The 20422-nt window shown below is 41.4% G+C and overlaps 1 protein-coding gene across 1 annotated transcript; it reads right to left on the reverse strand.

The window, feature by feature from the left end:
- Positions 1–9013: 9013 nt before the first annotated feature.
- LOC121924001 (zinc finger protein 239-like) lies at positions 9014–16131 on the reverse strand. Its single transcript, XM_042455041.1, has 2 exons — positions 15965–16131; positions 9014–11615 (listed from the first exon to the last, which is right to left on the reverse strand). Exons 1-2 carry the CDS (start codon positions 16041–16043, stop codon positions 10591–10593), a joined length of 1104 nt encoding a protein of 367 aa, XP_042310975.1. The 5' UTR covers positions 16044–16131; the 3' UTR covers positions 9014–10590.
- Positions 16132–20422: the final 4291 nt, after the last annotated feature.

Raw genomic sequence — 20422 nt, forward strand, 5'->3', positions numbered from 1 at the left:
CCAGACTGGGAGGGGAATGTGTAGAAAGAGAAACCCCTTGATCAGGAGTGGGCAAAGTGCCCTTCATAACAGGTTCAGTGTTGCTTTTTGGCCTTCCTCTGGCACTGCACTCTAAAATGGCTAGCATTTCTTCTGCTCAAGGCTGAGCAGGATGAGGGCATTAACATTTGAAAATACTATCTTTGTTTTTCTGCCCCTGATGGAGGGTTGGGGCTGCAATTTTTATTTAGGGGAAGAAAAAAAAAAACAAAATCTAGAGGCACCTTTATACCTTTGAATTGTATGCAAACTAAAGCTTGTTAATACCTGTCTAGTATTATTTGGCGAAAGATTTTGTGGTTTACAGCGCACTTCATTTGATGCACAGAGTGGAGCCTCAGTTGACAGATGTTTAGACATACTGGTGTGTGTGTGTTTGGAGGGGGGGGTGAACAGAAATGCAGAAGGTGCAAACGCTGATGCTTATCATAACTACAGTCTTTCACCCAGCAGTCTTCCAAAGATGCCAAGGATATATTGGCACTGATAAGAAGATTAATTAACACATGGAGGGTGATGAAACGTCTTTGTCCAATCCAATTACATGGTAGAGTTTAATCTCTAGATTAAGATGGACAAAGGGCAGTCTTCCAGATGTTGCTGGCATGTAACTCCCAGCATTCTTCAACACTGGCTATGCTGATGAAGAATGCAGTCCAGTAGCAACATCTGGAGGGCCACATGTTGCCCAACACTGCCCTAGATCAAAGGTAGAATAAAGTTGGGGGCTAGAGGACCCAGGAGACCTCAGAGGATCACATCATCTGATCTCATTGCCTATTAGTTTTCAAGATGATGTTGCCCTTCAACACATTGCCAAATTCTTCTGGTCACAGTCGCATGAAGAGCGGGAACATGCTGAGAAGCTGCTGACGTTCCAGAGGACATGTGAGCTAATCTGAATAAGGTACTGAAATATTTCCCAGGTCTTCCCACATTTTGCCCAACTGTTGAATAACTGTTGAATAACTGTTGGGGGGCTAGGAGGCCTAGGAGACCTCAGAGCCAGGGCCATACCTTCTGCAAAAACAACTTTTAACGTTCAGTGTGAATGTTTCTGTCCCCAAATGCCTTTTAGGGAGTGTGTGGGGCAATTTCACCATCTTTTAAGGACTCTGGGGTATTTTAGGCCAAGGAAAAGCCTTTCTTTCCCCTCCTAATATGAATTGAGCTGAAAATCTGAAGAAAGTAATTAATTATTTCTACGAAGTCAGTAATTGGCAGGTTTTGGTAAGCCAAGACATGGGGGGGGGGGAATAGTGTTACCTCTTAGAAATTCTTTTAATATCCTAAGGCCAAGTGGCATCCAAACCTGGTTTTGTTAACATCACAGCCAAGGCCTTAAATCCAATATTGACTGCATGAGGCAGTTCTTTAACTCAGCCAGACAAAGTGCTTGGCCAAAAAGGGGCAAAGAAGCCTGGAAGAATAGCAGCCTCACTGCTTTAGTCTCTCATCTACAAACAGGGATATACTGTATATATTCATGAATAAGTCTAGAAATTTAGGTCAAAAAATTGACCCCAAAAACCTGAGGCGACTGATCTATGGGTCAATGTAAGTACTGTATCTTAACTCTTATTTAAAAGAAAGAACCAGTATAATCTGTCCTGGAAGCACTGACCCCTTCTATCCTCTCATCCATCCAGCCTTAACAGTGAGCACAAAGAGTTATGTCTGCTGGAATTTTGTAAGTTCTTTGACATTGTTTTGCTTTGCTTCATCCTTTAGATCCTTTGCTATGTTCCACTAAGTTTTACCCTTGTCTTATCCATGAGTCATCAAAATCCATAATTTCAGCCCCTAAACTTGCCCTTGACATATACATGAGGTCCACTTATAGTCGAGTATATACGGTATTTCGATTTGAGATGGCTTTCATTCTTGTATCTGAAAGTTTCTAAAATTTGGAGTTCAAGCACTACAGTCATGAGCCCATTTTTAAAACTATACTTATACATTTCTACTCAGCAACAATCCCCATTGGTTTCAGCAGGCCCTATTCCAAAGCAAACAAATATAGGGCTGTGACCTCAAGGTCTAATACAACAAGAAGAAAGAGGTCGGAAGTTTAATGTGCTTGCTTGTCTTTTTGGTCTGAGCTCCAACTTTATTCTAAAAACCCTGTTTCAGTCATTAAATTACTGTTTTCAACAGCCCCTGGATGTAAAGTTGACTACTAGGATGTTGCATATAGAAACAAAAAACGAATGTATGTACTCTAGGTGAAACTAACGCAACAGGATTCAGGTAGGTGACTTCTGGATGCGTCTATGCAGTGCCTTTTCATATTGTGTATTGCAACTGCACACTGGGTTGTCATCTATGAACACTGACCACTTATCTACATATGTTCTGCTACATTGATATTCATTATAGGGGTTGGGTAACATATTTCAGCTGATAGATATTTGTACTACGTTAAAGCAATGTAGGATCACAGCATAAGTCCTCTGGAATAACCATCAGCAACAAACACATGCACAAAGAACAAGTCATGTAAATTTATTGTACTGTACTTCTGAAAAATAATCCTAGATTATGTTATTTATTCTGATTGCAGAATGATGGGTTTATAGACAAATATTTTCCCCCTCAAAGTGCATTAATTGGTCCTTTCTTTCTGTGGGAAGCATCCTCAGGAATTCATTATTAGAGCCAGCTTCTCTCTGAACACAAAGGAATCAGCACTTTAGAAGGCATTTTCTCATGTCCTGCCTCATGCCACGTGTGCTTGGTTTGTGGCCAAAACTCTTCCCTCATTTGTTACATAGATAAGGCCTCTCCCCTTTGTGGATCCTCTGGTGTTGCACAAGAAGGCCACTCTGGAAAAAACTCCTTCCACATTCCTTGCAAGCATATGGCCCTGTGCTCTTGTGGCCGTGTCTAAGAAGTGCAAAACTGCCCTCAAAGCCTTCTGTGGCTTGAAATGCTGCCTCTTTGAGGTACATTTTCTGGCGCCTGACCAGGTGGAAACTAATATTGAAGCTTTTCCCACACTCAGGGCATTCACACGGCTTCTCTCCTGTGAGAATGTGGTGATGGCGTATTAGAGCGTACTTGAAACTGAAACATTTCCCACAGCTTTAGGGTTTCTTCTCCATATGGGTTCTCCAGCGGTGAATGAAGTGTAAAATCTGTGAAATCTTTCCCACAGTCTGAACATTTATAGGGTTTCTCTCTTGTGTGGATTTTCCGATGCTGAACAAGGTGGTTGCTCTTCATAAAGCTTTTCCCACATTCTGAGCATTCAATGGGCTTCTCAACTATGTGGAATTTTTGATGTCTCTCAAACGCTGATGGATTAGCAAGTACTTACTCACCATATGTACACTTTAATGGTTACTGCTCCAGATTGGTGCCATCCTGTGACTGCTGTTCCAGTCTCTGCCTGCTGTCATCTCCACACAAACGGAGGGCACATTTTTAATTCCATCTTGATTCTAATGGAGCCCAGGTTCTTTTCAACCCTCCTGAACTACTTCTAAGACACAGCAGATCCAAGAGTTTGTGGATTTTGCTGCCAGAAGATACAAGGAAGATTATCTGCCCAGATGGCTTTAAAAGGGGATTAGACTAAATTCATGGAGAAGGTGCCAGTGGCTTCTGGTCATGATTGGGACTCAGGAAAATTATTCTTTGGATTACAACTCCCAGAATTTTCCAGCCAGAACTGCCAGTTCGAGGAATTGCAGTGTAACAAAATACACTGGAGCCTCTCCTTACATGGGGGATCCATTCCGGACCCCCCCCCCCCCCGCACAAGGCAAATTCTGCAAAAGCACAAGCCCCATTCAATAGAATAGGGGCTGTGCTCGCGGTGGTGCATGCACACCACAGGCGCACACCCCATTCATTCTATTGCAGCGCGTATGGAGTGGGTGGACTGTAACTTTTATCAAATGCTAACCATGACAAAAATGGTGCTTTCTCTCACGTGCATATGCACATACATGCATATATTACATCTCTTTGCTCCTACTCAGACCTTTGAACTCGCTACCTCTTTCATGCACTATTTGTTAGATGGTTCCATCCCAACATTGGCTACCTTGTATACTCATCTATTAGTCTAAAAGTTTATGCCCAAAAATTGACCCCAAAATCCCAGGTCAACCTATGGAAACATGATAGCACTCTTTCAGATTTCCCCATGCGGTGTGAATTCCACCGTTGCATCTGGCTGAAACGAAAGCTGAAACAATGAAGAAAAGCCGCAATGAGAATCTCTCTTTCCATGTGCACACATACACACACTGAAGGAGCTTCCAAGTTTTATCCTTGACCTATCCACAGGTCATGGCAAAATCCATAATTTTGGCCCCAAAACCTGACCTCGACTTATACATGAGGTTAACTTATAGTAGAGTATATGTGGTAAGCAGCAAGAGCAGGATGGGAGCCTCATATGTTCCCTACTGCTGGCCTACACAGACTGACAACATCTCTTCAGAGATTCAGACAAGGGTCTATCTCAATCTCATTGAGAGAAGCTAGGGCTTGAACCCAGGTCCTTTCCTTGCCTACACAGAACCAAGACTCTCTTGTGTTCTTATGGACCAGCTTTGCTCTATATTGGGATGGGAATTCTAGGCTGGTCAATTGTATCTCTCAGCATTCCTCACCACTAACTGCTGATGGGATTTGCATGTTGCAATCTTACAACATGCAAAGAGGTGCATAATTCCCACCTTTGCTCTGAAACTTCCAGAGTGCTGAAGTCAATGCGGGGGGGGGGGAGCCTTTTGGAAAGCAGAGCAGCAAATTCTCCATATCTTCATATCATTTCACTAAACATATTCCTATTGCAATACTCTTCCATGTAACATAAAACTTTGCACTATAATAAAATGTAGGTTTGTTTATTTTTAATGATGCCAAAGAGCTCTACAGTTTTTCCTGCAAGAGATAAACATGGTTGCCCTTCTGAAAAAATAAAGCTTATGTGGATAATTCTGGAATAACATCTTTGTTAACAGACATTTTCCCTTTCAGGAATGCAGACTAAATAATAAAACAGACCCAGCCTTTAACTTTAGTCTGGATTTAGTACAAAGGTTTTTTTTTCTAGGCCTAATTCATATATAGCTACACTTCTAACATTTCTTTGACAGACATTCAACAGGTGCATCTGTTTCTCAGCATAAAAATAGACCCACTTCAGCTCCTAAAATCTAGCCATGCACTCCTCTAGCCTTCCACCTGTTGTCAAACTGCAGCTCCCATCATGCTCAGCTAATTGTAAAGGGTTATGGGAGTTGCAGTCCAACATTAGCTGGAAGGACATGCATTGCCCTCTCCTGTGTGAAATGCTATGGGAGTCCTGTCAGAAAATGGTGGTAAAACCATCTGTTTAAACAAGTATGATGCCTATAGTGGAATGGAAGTGGAGCAAGTGACAGAGGGAGCTGGAAGCTTCACCTGTTGAAGGTCTGCCTGTCATTGAGTAGTTGAAGGCAGGGCTGATTAGTTTAAGCCAAGTGACGTTAAAAAACAACAACACTACATTCCTATTTTTAAAAAATATTCATTTTTCATTCATTGCCTCACTGATTGTAAGTCGTTGCAAAATCAATTAATTGAATCTTCTTTCAATTGTATTTTTTAAAAATCATGCTCCCATAGATCACACCACAAGCACAAAGGCAGTGCTGAGGGAAGGAGGGATTGGTGCATCTACCAGAAACTGAGGAGGGATGGTAAACACCCCTCTGCCAGTAGTCCCTCCCCTCCAGAATGATGTGATTCAGATCCGCCGTTCCCACTTGTGAAATACACTTCGGAATCGATTCTTTTCAAAAGAACCACTAGGATACTAGTGTCTGGAAAAACTGGGTTTTTTGGTTTGCCTTGCTTTATTGTGACAGAAATCAATCAAAGTAGGATTGGAACTGGTTTCAAATGGGAATTATGGTCATATAACCTGATCAGCAATTCACTTTAAATCATAGTGGGAACGTGCACAAAGACAACTACATTGTAGGGATACAATTAAAAGGCATAAATAAGCCATGTTAGTCCCCAGCTGAATGTGGGGGAGAGGATGAGGACACTGCCTCCCCATGTGAATTCTGCCCACACTCCATTAATTTTTCCTTTAGTTTCCAAATTTCTAGCATTGCAGAGAGTGAGATATTGAAAATTGTTCATATCAGACATATCTGTTCTGTTTGTATTCTCTCAATAGCTTTACCTGTCTCTTTGGATGCCTAAACTCTACTTCAACACGCGCAACTGAAATTTTAAATTACTTCAATGCTAGAATCATAGAGTTGGAAGAGACCACAAGGGCCATCCAGTCCAACCCCATTCTGCCATGCAGAAACTCTCAATCAAAGCATCCCCAACAGATGGCCATCTAGCCTCTGCTTAAAGACCTCCAAAGGCAACTTCACCACACTCTGAGGGAGTGTGTTCCACTGTCAAACAGCCCTTACTGTCAGGAAGTTCCTCCTAATGTTGAGGTGGAATCTCTTTTCCTGGAGCTTGCATCCATTGCTCCGGGTTCTAGTCTCTGGAGCAGCAGAAAACAAGCTTGCTCCCTCCTCAATATGACATCTCTTCAAATATTTAAACAGGGCTATCATATCACCTCTTAGCCTTCTCTTCTCCAGGCTAAACATATCCAGCTCCCTAAGTTGTTCCTCATAGGACATGATTTCCAGACCCTTCACCATCTTAGTTGCCCTCCTTTGGACACACTCCAGTTTCTCCACATCCTTTTTGAATTGTGGTGCCCTGATCTGGACACAATATTCCAGGTGAGGTCTGACCAAAGCAGAATAGAGTGGCACTATTACTTTCCTTGATCTAGAAATTTGTAGACTGGAAAAAAATTTAATGGGATCGAGAGTGTCCTAATTTTATTCCTCCTATAGCTACACCCCTAATTTTAGGGATGGGGCATGAATGCCATTTGCTGCTCTCCCTCGGGCAGAATAACGTCTAGAACTGGCCCAGCCTAAATCCATTGATTCTGATGAGTAGAAATTCAGCTCTAAAAAGATAGCGCGCACACACACATTATGCTTCACAGTGTGTCTTCAGACACATATACATTATTGATTTAACCTTTGGCCAAAGTTTGCTTGGAATGTATATTGGCCACATGAGTGGTCTGCAAGAGGAGATCATGTCCACAATGACCTGCAGTATAGTGTGGTGCTACCATATATGGAAGTGGCTAATGAATGTGTTAGCAGTAAAGGTGTAAAACGTAACCACTCTGAATCTGGTGCTACTTCTTTTTGCATCCTGTGGTGCTTGGCAACCTTTTCTCTGTGCAGTAGAATAAAGCTGCTTTTTTTTACTCCAAATACCCAACTCATCTTGCTTTTTAGCTTAGTTGGACAAAACCGAGAGTTTCTGGACATATTTTGGTGCTGTGACTCAGATCACTGTGGCCTGGCTTTTCAGTTGTGTTGCCAGCCACCACACCAACAATGCTGGGCTGCACCTGGGTGGTCTCAGGAGCCACTTTTCCATCGCTATTCATGGTCGTGTTGATCCTCTGGATCAGAAGGGCACTTTCATCATTTTGGTCACATCCTTCTTGAACTGAGGTGCCCAGAAATGGACACAGTATTTCAGGTGAGGCCTGATCAAGGCAGAATACAGTGGTACTAGTAGTTCCCTTGATTTACACACTATACTCCTGTTGATGCAACCAAGAATCGTGTTGGCTTTCTTGGCTGCCACATTACACTCTTGACTCATGTCCAGCTTGTAGTCTACTAGGACTTCTAGATCACTTTTACATGAACTGTTGTCTGGCCAGGTGTCCTCCATCCTGTATCTGTGCATTTCATTTTTTCTGCCTAGGTGTAGGACCTTACATTTCTCCTTGTTGAAATTCATCTTGCTAGCTTTAACCCAGCCCTCTGATCTGTCACAGTCATTTTGAATTATAATCATGTCTTTTGGGGAATTAACCCCTCCCAGTTTGGTATTCTCTTCAAATTTAATCAGCACGCTCACTATTCCTTCCTTCAAGTAACTGATAAAGATGTTGAACAGCACAGGGTCCAGTACAAATCTCTGTAGCACCCCACAAATCACCTCTCTCCAGGTTGAAGAGAAGCCATTGCTGATCACCCTTTGGATTCAGTCAGTGAGCCAGTTACAAATCCACTAACATTAGCACTGTCTAGGCCATATTTTACTAGCTTATTTGCAAGACCATCATGGGGAACCTGTAAAGTAGCCTGCCAAGTAATACTAGTACTGTTCAAATTGCCCTTAAAGAAACAGCTTTAGAGCTGGCAACCCTGCATCAGATGAGGGAATCATACAGACCCCCAAAGGTTAATACTACAAAACTCAGCAGCTCCAGTCAGCATTGTTGATGGTGAGGAATTCTGGGAGTTGTAAGTCAACAACCTTTGGATAGCCATATAGGTCCCTAGAATGAAGCAAAACATGGTTTTCCCTCACATCCCCTTGAATGCTTGGAAAGTATTTTGAGTTTTTAAGTCAAAATGGAAAATTGAAAAAAAATCAAGGGTGGGTGGTACCTAGGATTTGTCTATGAACTGGCACTCTCTCTCATTGCAGTAATATTGATCAGGTTAACAGCTAACCTTGTTCCATCAGTTACACAGAACGAACTCCAGATTTAGAGCTGACATCACATAACAATTTGGTACTGCTATCTTGCATTGGAGTATGTGAGCTGTTTCTATCAGAAAAGACTAATAGAACCCATGAGGGGACTGCCTTTTTGATTTGAGGAGGTTCATTCACAGTCATGCAGATTTGCCAGGTGGTGGTAGAGGGAGTAAAAACGCTAGTGTTTAGTTCAGTCATGATGGCCACCTGACCACCGGGGTAGTCTTCGGCCAACACTGGCTCCCTCAGCTTGTTAACAGAGATGAGCACTGCTCCCTACAGTTGGTTACAACTAGAAATTCATGTCAAGGGAAAACCTTTACTTTACCTACAACAGGTATCAGAATTAGCATTTCAAAATCCTCACTGGTCATTGCACACTCCATTTATTGCAAGCAGGCATGTCTATTATTACAAGAATTGTCAACACATAACAGTACAGAAATACAATGAGACTAATAATTATTATCACAATCCATTTTAGGGAATACGGTACTGTAATATATAGTAACATAAACAGCAACATTCAGAATATGAGTGTTGTTTTCAGTTACATTGTTCTCAGTGGTGTGATTGAGTTTAAAATAATAAGAAATCACAAATTGAATAATTAAAATGTTTATATCCTGCCTTCCAGCCCCTTATAGGCCTGTTGGAGCAGTTTACATCTGTTAACACAACATACAAGCCACAAAATGACAAGTTAGGTCCAGGCTTGGTTACAGTTAAACCATACCTACCAACTGATGTCCCACTAATTTCAGTGAGTTTACTCTAAACATGACTAAAACCAGATTAAACCAAATAAAGTTTGGACTGAAAAACAGAAACCAGGTGGGGTTTTTTCTAAATTAGAAATCAGGAGAGAGGGTTGTAGAGTAGAGGGAAGGCCTAAACCAAATCAAAGAGGTGGTAATTATTATTAATATTATTTATACAATTTTCTTCACACAAATTGTCAAAACACCCAGCAAAGAAGAGGTTACCCCAGGAAATGGGTAAATGTCAAAACATGGGTGCCACAAATGAAAAGACCCTGTCCTGGGTCATGGCAACAGGATATAAATCAGGGCCTCTCCAGATGATTGCAAAGGACAGCTCTGATCAAATAATATTTCAAGTACCATGATTCTTTAGGTAATAACCAGTACTTTGAATAATGCTCAGAAGCAAACTGGCAACAAATGCAAATTAAAAAAAACCTAGATTTTTAAAAGGTGGTACCAAACACAACCTCAGCAGCTGAAATGTCTGAATGCTCTTCAAGGGCAGTCCCATACAGAATATATTGCAGCAATCGAATCTGGAGGCTCTAGATTGGGGTGGGAATCATACAGTCCTCTCTATGTTAATGGACTGCAACTCCCAATCATCTTAGCCAGCACAGCCAGTGAAGTTACAGTCCATTCATTAGCATTAAGTTTTAAAGTTTATTTACATTTTAATAGATGTTTATTTCATGTTTGTTTTAGTTATATTTTAAATGTTTTTTTTTAAATTGAGCACCCCTTTGAGATGCTGTTTTAAATAGGTGGTACATAACTTCATTAAGATAAATGAATAAAAACAGATACATTGAAGTGCAAGGGTGTTTCTTCACCCTCATAAAAATAAAAATTACTCAACTTCTCTGCTGGTATTTTTGCATTATGAGTGTTTGTACATGCATCCCTCTTTTTGCCTGAATCTACTTTTGGGTGTGGTGGGGCTGGAATGTACAGCCATTCTCTTTGTTACAATTCACCAAATGTCAAAGACACACATGTAAACTTGCTTTTAAAATTCTAAAACAAGTGCACTGCCTTGATAAACACTGGTTGGGAAAGATTGGTGATGTGCTGCTATCCACAAGTTAATAACTAGAGAACAATATATCCATGGCTTCTGCTTATGTCAACAGAAATTAGTCTCTTATATAAAGTTAACCTCAATGAGTCAGGATTGTTACCCACTATGCACTCTCTGGTGTGAAATGAGGTGTGACTTCTGGCTGAAACTTTTCCCACAGTTGGAACATTTATAAGGTTTCTCTCCTGTATGAAGCCGTTGGTGGATCACAAGACCAGAGTTAAAGCTAAAGCTCTTCCCGCAGTCCTTACACATATACGGTTTCCTTCCTGTGTGAGTACCTTGGTGTGAAATAAGGTGTGACCGCTGATTGAAGCTCTTCCCACAATCGGAGCATTTATAGGGCTTCTCTCCTGTGTGAATTCGCTGATGTATAACAAGGCCAGAGTTGTAACTGAAGCTTTTCCCACAGTCGAGGCATTTAAAGGATTTCTCTCCCACGTGGGTCCTCTGATGAGAAAGCAGGTGGGATTTCTGACTGAAGCTTTTCTCACAGTCACAGCATTTGTATGGTTTCTCACCTGTATGAATTCGTTGATGTATTATCAGCCCTGAGTTGTAACTGAAACTTTTCCCACAGTCAAAGCACTTAAAGGGTTTCTCTCCTGTGTGGGTCCCACGGTGAGATGTCAGGTGTGATCGCTGGTTGAAGCTCTTCTCGCAATCAGGGCATTTATATGGCTTCTCTCCTGTGTGGATTCTTTGATGTACCATAAGTCCTGAGTGGTTGCGGAAGGTTTTCTCACAGATGATACACAGGTATGGTTTCTCCCCAAAATGGACAACCTGAGATTTACTAAGGCCAGCGCGCTGACGGAAGCTGTCCTCCTGCTTGCGACATGAGATCTTACTTTTTCCAATATGGATCAACTGCTGGATAACAATTTGGTCAACATTGTTTAAACCTGACTCTTGGCATCCTGTGGCTCTGCTTAGCATGTCATCAGAAGCAGTTTGGTCTTGCATCTCCTGTGAATCCTGATTCTCACGCTCTCTTTTCTGTTTGGGGCTTTGGGAAACTGACTCTTTCGATCCTCCTATTAACACCATATTCATTTCTACATGCTCTGGCTCTTCTTTTACACACATCAGACCCCCAGTCTTGGTGGGCATCCCATCATCTGTGAAGACAAACAGAATTAATGAATTAGTATTTGGTCTGATTCATATCCTCATCCCCTTGCAAGAACTAGAATAGAATAGAAACACAGAATCATAGAGTTTTAATAAAACAAGTATAATTAAAAACTTAAAATCTTATTAAAACATTTTAAAAACTATTAAAAACATAACTGAACACAAACAACTTACGAAACACATCAATTAAAAATAATAAAAATTAAGAAGCATGGCACCCACTCATTATATGCCCTATCCCTCACTGCCTGAAATGGAACCAAAATGTAACCAGTTACAATCATAGAGTTGGAAGAGACTGCAAGGGCAATCCAGTCCAAGCCCATTCTGCCATGCAGGAACTCTCAGGCAAAGCATCCCCGACAGATGGCCATCCAGCCTCTGCTTAAAGACCTTCAAGGAAGGAGACTCCACTACACTCCGAGGGAGTTTGTTCCACTGTTGAACAGCCCTTACTGTCAGGAAGTTCCTCCTAATGTTGAGCTGGAATCTTTTTTCCTGCAGTTTACATCCATTGTTCCGTGTCCTGTTCTCTGGAGCAGCAGAAAATAAGCTTGTTCCCTCCTCAATATGACATCCCTTCAAGTATTTAAACAGGACTCTCATATCACCTCTTAACCTTCTCTTCTCCAGACTTAACATCCCCAGCTCACTAAGGTGTTCCTCATAGGACATGGTTTCCAGACACTTCACCATTTTAGTTGCCCTCCTTTGGACACGCTCTAGTTTCTCAATGTCCTTTCTGAATTGTGGGGCCCAGAACTGAACACAATATTCCAGGTGGGCCTGACCAGAGCAGAATACAGGGGCACTACTACTTCTCTTGAGACACTATACTTTTATTGATGCAGCCTAAAATCGCATTGGCCTTTTAGCTGCCGCATCGCACTGTTGACTCATGTTCATCTCGTCGTCTACTTGAACTCCCAGATCCCTTTCACATGTAGTCTCATTCAGCCAGGCGTTCCCCATCCTATATCTGTGCATTTCATTTGTCCACCCTAAGTGCAGTACCTTACATTTCTCCATACTGAATTTAATTTTGTTAGCTTTGGCCCAGCTGTCTAGTCTATTCAGCTCATTTTTAAATTTGATCCTTTCCTCTGTAGTATTAGCTACTCCTCCTAATTTGGTGTCATCTGCAAATTTGATAAGTATGCCCCCAATTCTGTCATCCAAATCATTAATAAATATATTGAATAGCACTGGGCCCAGGACAGATCTCTCCAGGATGTAGAGGAGCCATTGTTGAGCACCCTTTGGGTTCTGCCAGTCAACCAAATTCAAATCCATGTAACTGTTACCTTGTCTAGCCCATATTTTACAAGCCTCTTTGCAAGAATGTCATGGGGAACCTTGTCAAAGGCCTTACTGAAATCAAGATATATTATATCTACGGTATTCCCTTCATCTATCAAACTGGTAATTTTATAAGAAAAAGAGATCAGATTAGTCTGGCATGACTTGTTTCTCTGAAACCCATGTTGATTTTTTGTGATTATGGCATGCTTTCTAGATGTTCACAGACAATCTAATTATCTGCTCCAGAATCTTTCCTGGTATTGATGTCAGACTGACTGGACAATCATTGTTGGGATCCTCTTTTTTACCCCTTTTTGAAGATGGGGACAACTTTTGCCTTCCTCCAGTCTGCTGGGACTTCTCCTGTTCTCAAAGATTATTGCCAATGGTTCCGATATTACATTTGCCAGCTCTTTTGAAGCAGGATGCAAAATATTGGTTTAAAAGACCACATGTTCGACAAAGTATACTGTAGAACTGGAATGTTGCAGAAAAATACAACATGATGTTCAAAGGAGAGAAGTTACAAATATGCGAAGACAGACACGGCTCAAAATGATTTAAGTATATATAGGTATGCACAGTGTAGAAAAGAGGATAAAGACAAAAAATTTCCCTCCTGTATAATATTAGAACCAGGAATTACAGTATCTGATGAAGTAAAACGATTCTCAACAGACAGATAGTGTATGACATGAGACACTGAAACCATAATGTGAGGTATTTAGACCACAGCCATTTCACCATGAATGAGCAAAGTATAGCTTTCCATGTTGTTGGACTGCAACTCCCTGCATCCCTCAGCATTAGCTATGCTGGCTAGGGCTGCAAGGAATTGTATTAAAACACCACTTTGGCAGCTGCACTTTTCCCACTCTTAATCAATGGCTATAATTTAAGGATTCTGTTCTTGTTCTTATGTGTCTAAAAGTCAGCTCCACCTCAGGAACAAAACTGTCACACTACACTCAAGTTACAGGGCATCATCTATCCATAGGCACCTAGTCAGTTGCTGCAGAAATAGAATACAGTACTGTACTGAGGTTTGTTAACACTGCACAAGTATAGTGTGATTCCACTTTAACTGCCATGAAAATAATGTGTGGAATCCCAGGATTTGCAATTTGGGGAGAGATGTTTATAATTCACCACCAGAAAGCTTTAGGGTGCCACCAAACAACAAAGCCCCAGGACAGGCACGTAGCCAGGATTTTGGGAAGGGTGGTGGTGGTGCAGACTAAGTGTCACCATTATAATGGGGCTTGAGTATGAAGGTGTGTGTGGAAGCGTGCACCATTCATTGTATCTAATGGAAGGGGAGGTCCGAACCCCACAGATCCCCCCTTGGCTACGTCCCTGCCCAGGATGCCATAAGAGGAAGCCACAGCAGCTAAAGGGAAATGTGTAATTAACAAATTGTAAGCCGCTCTGAATAGCCTTTTGGCTGAAGAACGAGGTATAAATAAATAAATAAAAGTGGAAACACAGTGATATATTAATTCCAAGTGATCTTGCAGCACCTTTGAGGGTAACTGTACAAAAGCAACTGTAGTGTAAGCTTTCCTAGAGTTGGTCTAATTCCTCAGATGCATGGAGTAGTATGAGGAAGTAGAACTACTGTCTAGGAAAGCTTATGCTACAACTTCTTTTGTACAGTTAACCTCAAAGGTACTACAAGATACTTTCACACTTAGATATTCCAGACTAAAACAGCTATGTCTCTGAGTCCTATAACTGTGTAAGGTTAAGGGATGACATGATGGCCTTGCTTAAATATTTGAAGGTGTGTCATATTGAGGAGGGAGCATGCTTGTTTTCTGCTGCTCCAGAGAATAGGACATGGAGCAATGGATTCAAACTACAGGAAAAGAGATTCTACCTAAACCTTAGGAGGAACTTCCTAACAGTAAGAGCTGTTTGACAGTGGAAGACACTCCCTTGGAGATTGGTGGTCTCCTTCTTTTGAGGTCTTTAAATAGAGGCTGGATGGCCATCTGTCACAGGGGGTGCTTTTATTGTGTCTTTCTGCATGGCAGAATGGAGTCAGACTGGATGACCCTTGAGGTGTCTTCCAACTCTATGCTTCTAAGATACATATGAGGAAGTAGACCAAGTCCATGAAAGCTTATGCTACAACTTCTTTCACTCCCTCAGTCTCAAAAGTGCTATAAGATCCCTTAGCAGTATGGTATACCATTGCATTACAACTCTGGAGACCAGGGTTTGAAGATCTGCTCAGCCATGAAACCCAATGGGTAACCTTGGGCAAGTCACAGACTCTCATCCTCAGCAATGGCAAACCCCCTCTGAACAAATCTTGCCAAAAAACAAACAAAACACCCCTATGATACAGAAATGACTTGAAGGCACACAGCAACATGAAGAGAGAGACTGTATTCCATCACAATAGAGCCATTCATATTCCTCCAGTGAAGTAACGTTAAGCAGCAAATTCCAGTCTTTCAGCACCTTATCATAAAACTCACATTCCTCGACACAGTTCTTTGTTTTGTTTTGAAAACCACAATTTCAAGCAGGGTTCTTTAAACCATTTGTGAAAACATGGAAATGACTTGAAGGCAAACTATATTATACACACACACACACACGTGTGTGTGTGTGTGTATAGTTTGGCAAACTATAGCATAGTGCAGTAATGTGGTTAGAATCATACACACACACACTGCATGTTATTTCTCCCTTATGGTAAACCAACACCCACAATTCCAGAATGCCAGGGCTCTGCCCCTGAGTGCTACCAAGAGGCCTCTGGGGCTAGATAAAGGTCTTTAGACTCAACCCAGCGGCGCTGAGGCCCACAACAAACTTCAACTCCCAGAATTCCATAGCCTTGAGCCAGACAAAGACTTAAAGCGGTGCCAAACCGGGTTATCTCTCCAGTGTGGATGTGACCTAAATGTTAATGTTAACACGCAGAGGCCCCAGCCGTGGCAGGCAGGCTAACAAACACCAGCCATAAGCCATCCTCCAGCGCCCCACAACCAACCACCCCCTTCTTTCCCTTCCTTGCCTTCAGCAGTGGCGGCGGCGGCGGCGGCGGCGGCAGCAGCAGCGCCTCCATTATGGCTTCCTCGACGTCTCCGCTCCATCTGAGGTTCTAAACCTGACAGCAGTTCTCTCTCTGGTCGGTCCTCGCTCAGAGGACCCTTTCGCCACCGGAAGTCCCGCCTCCCCCGCCATTTTGTAGCCCTGACTGAGAACGAGCCCAGGTTTCTAGCCTAGGAAGTCAACAGCGCCCTCTGCTGGCAGGGAGCTGGGAGGAGGAGGAGAAAAGGGGAGGAGCCTCTCCTCGGCAGAAGCCTCCCTTTGGGCCGCCATTTTGTTGGCCTTCTTATTATAGTGGTCCCCAAACTGTGCCCTTGAAGAGTTTTTTGGACTTCAGCTCCCAGAAGCCTCAGCCATGTTGGCCAATAGTCTGGGATTCTGGGAGCTAAAGTCCAAAATCACAGTTTAGGTGCCACTGTTATAGATTACCACACTACTATAGATTACACACTGCTATAGTATATACTATATAATTATATAGTATATACTATAGCAGTGCATAATCTACAGTAGTGTGGTAATCTAATTATTATTATTATTATTATTATTATTATTATTATTATTATTATTATTATTTATATCCCGCTCCTCTGAACGTCTGAAGCGGCCTGCATTAAAATAAACCAATAAAATACAATATCAATACAATGTAATATAGAATAACATTATAACCCTACCCCTCCCTAACCCATCAGTAATAATAAACTACAATTAAATTATAAATTATTAAAAGAACCATTAATAAATAATTAAACAAATTAAATATTTTATCTATATAGTAAAGATTATGCACTACTGCAGTAGAATTAAAAGATATAGTTGTCTTAGTCTGCAGAATCAGTATACAGAGAGACATTGGAGCACAAATTGTGTAATTACGTGTAACGATTTCACACAACGTCGCACGAAACCCACCATTAAAGTGGTCACAAAGAAGCATTAATGCACATCTTTTTATTTTCAGGATTTCAGCGACAATGCATTTTCAATATCACTTTATTTGCGCAATTGCGTGTGACAATAATTTGTGCAAATTACTCACCGCTTTCACATCATTTGCGGGATGCTTTAAATGCACTTTAATCTCTCATGTTGAAATCAGGCCCGGTGTGATAAACTCCGTAGACTTCAGTCTACTTCCTCAGATGCATTTAGATGGGAGACAGATGGGATTGCAAGAGAGTAGCTCTTATCAAATGGACTGTAAGTTAAATGCCTGTACTGCAGCCACTCACTCACAAACCGCAAGGTTGTGAGTTCGATCCCAGACAGGACTCCAGGGTTGACTCAGCCTTGCATCCTTCCATAGGTTGCTAAAATGAGTACCCAGCTTGTTGGGGGAAATTGGCTTACATTTTGTAAACTGCTAAGGGAGTGCTTAAATGCACTGATAAGCAGTATAAAATGTACTTGCTATTGCTATATAACATTCCTTTGTTAGTTTTTATGGTGGTACAACACTCTTGACTTTTTTGCAGCAAGATGAATAACAAAACTACCATTGTGGAAGTTGCCGATACAGACTGAGTCTCTCTTATCCAAAATGCTTGGGACCTGAAGTTTTTTTGGATGTTGGAAGTTTTTGAATTTTGGAATGCTTGCATATACATAATGAGATATCTTGGAGATGGGACCCAAGTCAAAACAAGAAATTAATTTATGTTTTGTATACACCTTATGCACATAACCTAAAGGTAATTTGATACACAATATTTTGAATAATTTTGTGCATGAAACAGTTTAAATACACTGAACCATTAAAAACAAAGGTGTCACTATCTCAGCCACCCATGTAGACAATTTTAGATTTTGGAATATTTTGGATTTTGGAATTCTGGATAAGGGAGACTCAACTGTGCTGAATATCTTAGGAAGATGAAAGACCAGCTTGGCCCCATCCATTGGTCAGAGCTAGGAAAACTGAAAGGAGCTTGCTTCTTGTACCACCAGAAAAAAAAACAAGGCTCAAGAAAATTACTTTTTGATTAAAACTCACAGAATCAGGTCTGGGAGTCGTGGTCCATAAAATATATATTTTCCAAGCTCTGAAAAAAATACGTTTAGCAGCAAGTGCCAGTTGTCTTGTTGGTTTTGTTTTTGACAAAAGAACAAAACTTGTATGTTTGTTTGTTTGTTGTTGTTGTTTTTGTCCTGTTTTTTAAATACTGCATTAGATTTAATACTTTTTTAAGGAGGGGAGGGTACCAGGGATTTAATATATTGTGTATTTTTGACTTTGTTAGCCGCCCCGATTGTTCTCAGAGGGGCGGTATACAAATGATGATGATGATGATGATGAAATCACCTCATTTATGCTGTGGTACTAGAGGTTATATAATACAATATAATAAATATAATACCTTGAACTGCCAAAAAGACAAATATACGGGTCCTAGAGCAAATCATGCCTGAACTCTCCCTAGAAACCAGGGAGACACAGCCATGAGTCTGTAAGATCTGATCAAGATCGCTCAGGATAGTGTAACTTGGAGATCCCTCATTTATGGGATCACCATGGGTTGAAGTCAATGTGAACATAACTAACAGAACAAGTAATATGTGCCTTAAGGCCACCTGCCTTTCCTTCCTTGTCACTATTTTTCTTCCCACATTTACCATCTTTCACTTATGTTGCTCTTTCAGGTTTTTTTGGGGGGGGTGGGGGTGGAGAATGTTAACAGTCTCCTGTCTTTTTCAAAAGGGTGGACAGTATATAGCCACACAAGTCTCTCCTTGCCTAAGAATTGTATAGTTCACGTTAGGTTCAGAAAGCAAGCCAAGCAAGTAAAACGTAACCAAACTAAGTAGTTCAGCATTGTTTTTATTGATTTGCATGATATTGAAAAGGGAGAAGCCTTTACTATCTCTGGTTATCCTTGAGAAACAAAACATGACTGCAAAAGCCAGCAACTTCTATACAATACAAGAATCTTCCCTTTACATCTTTCAACAGTCAACAAGTTTTTGTTTCTGCACACATGGGTTGTTTCCCCCCCGCCTCCATAGCACCATTCCCCATTTCATTTGATCTCCATTCCCTCTAACATCAGTCTGCATTTGTGGTCCTCTATCCCTTCACTCCATAGGGCACACTTATGGAATTGCATTGCCTCTCCTAGAAGCCTCCAGGAGTGGCAATTCATTTTTTAAATAGATGGCAGGATCCCTTGTGCTGTTTAGTATTTAAACCAAAACTTGTGGTGTTCCCTTTTTTTTTACTGGCAATCTTTGTGAAGGTGGCAGAAAAGTGACCCCTGAACTCTCTGCAGTTGTCCACCCCTATTCTGAGATGTACTGCTGCTGCATTAATGTACTTGGTCTAACCCTGTGGTGGCAATGAGGGGGGGGAATCCTGTCCCAGAAGCCCCCATCAGAAGTCCCGCCCCCCCCCAGCAACACTTGTGCTAGAAGGCCTTTTATTCCATAAAAGGTTCGCTATCACTGCTCTAACCCAATAGGCAGCCCTTGGAGAGATGTGAAGACCCAGAAAAAAACTGGAGAGGAAATCAGGAAAATGTATCTTTCCCCCATTTTTAACACAGCCTTAGAAGGAGAACTGAAAATAAAATGAATAGATTTCTTAATGTTATTGTATCATATACAGTGCGCCCTTGCCTTACACGGGGGAATCTGTTCCGGTTCCCCCCCACATAAGGCAAATAGCGCGTATGCTCAAGCCCCATTGAGTTCGTGCATGACGCGTGGGACAGCGCGTGCACCATTGTTTCTTTCATCATGCAGCTTTCAGCATAAGCACTGTATCACTGAATAACAAAGCCAGGATTGTCCATGGCTGTGAAAACTGGACAGTGAAGATAGATGATAGGAAGAAAATCAACTCATTTGAAATGTGGTGCTGGAGGAGATTTCTGCTCATACCCTGCACTACCAAAAAGACAAATAAATGGGTCCTAAAAGAAAGCCTGAACTCTCCTTAGAAGCCAGGATGACTAAACCAAGATTGTCGTACTTTGGACATATCATGCGAAGTGATGACCCCACCACTACAGGTGGATAGATTCAATCAGTCAAGTCACAGTCCTGTGTTTGTAAAAACTGAGCAGGGCTGTTGATGACAGGGTGACTCAGAGATCTCACATTCATAGGGTCGCCAAAGTTGAAGTTGACTTGACTACGGTTAACAACAACAACATAGAATATTTCTGTTAGAATGATGAATAAAATGTTTAAGAAAAAATGTTAATTTTTCTTATTATTGTGTGCTTTCAAATCATTTCTGGCTTATGGTTACCATGAATGGTTTTCCTATGGTCTTTTCTCAGCCAAATTTGTTCAGAGGAGATCTGCTTATCCCTGTGAAGTAAGAAGCTATTGCAGCTGGAAGGGTCTTTCAGGTCAGAATGCAGTCAATGAATTACTGGGGAAGAGCAAAGGACAAATATGAGTAGCACTGTGGTTAGGA

Source organism: Sceloporus undulatus, chromosome 2, assembly GCF_019175285.1.
Source record: "Sceloporus undulatus isolate JIND9_A2432 ecotype Alabama chromosome 2, SceUnd_v1.1, whole genome shotgun sequence".
Classification (NCBI taxonomy): Eukaryota; Metazoa; Chordata; class Lepidosauria; order Squamata; family Phrynosomatidae; genus Sceloporus; species Sceloporus undulatus.

What these genes read in the sequence shown, in the direction of transcription:
- LOC121924001 (XM_042455041.1), bottom strand. Translation starts at nt 16,043, where the DNA reads ATGGAGCGGAGACGTCGAGGAAGCCATAATGGAGGCGCTGCTGCTGCC. An exon ending in CGCCGCCGCCACTGCTGAAG is followed by an intron (nt 11,616 to 15,964) that starts GCAAGGAAGGGA and finishes TTGTCTTCACAG; the next exon opens with ATGATGGGATGCCCACCAAG.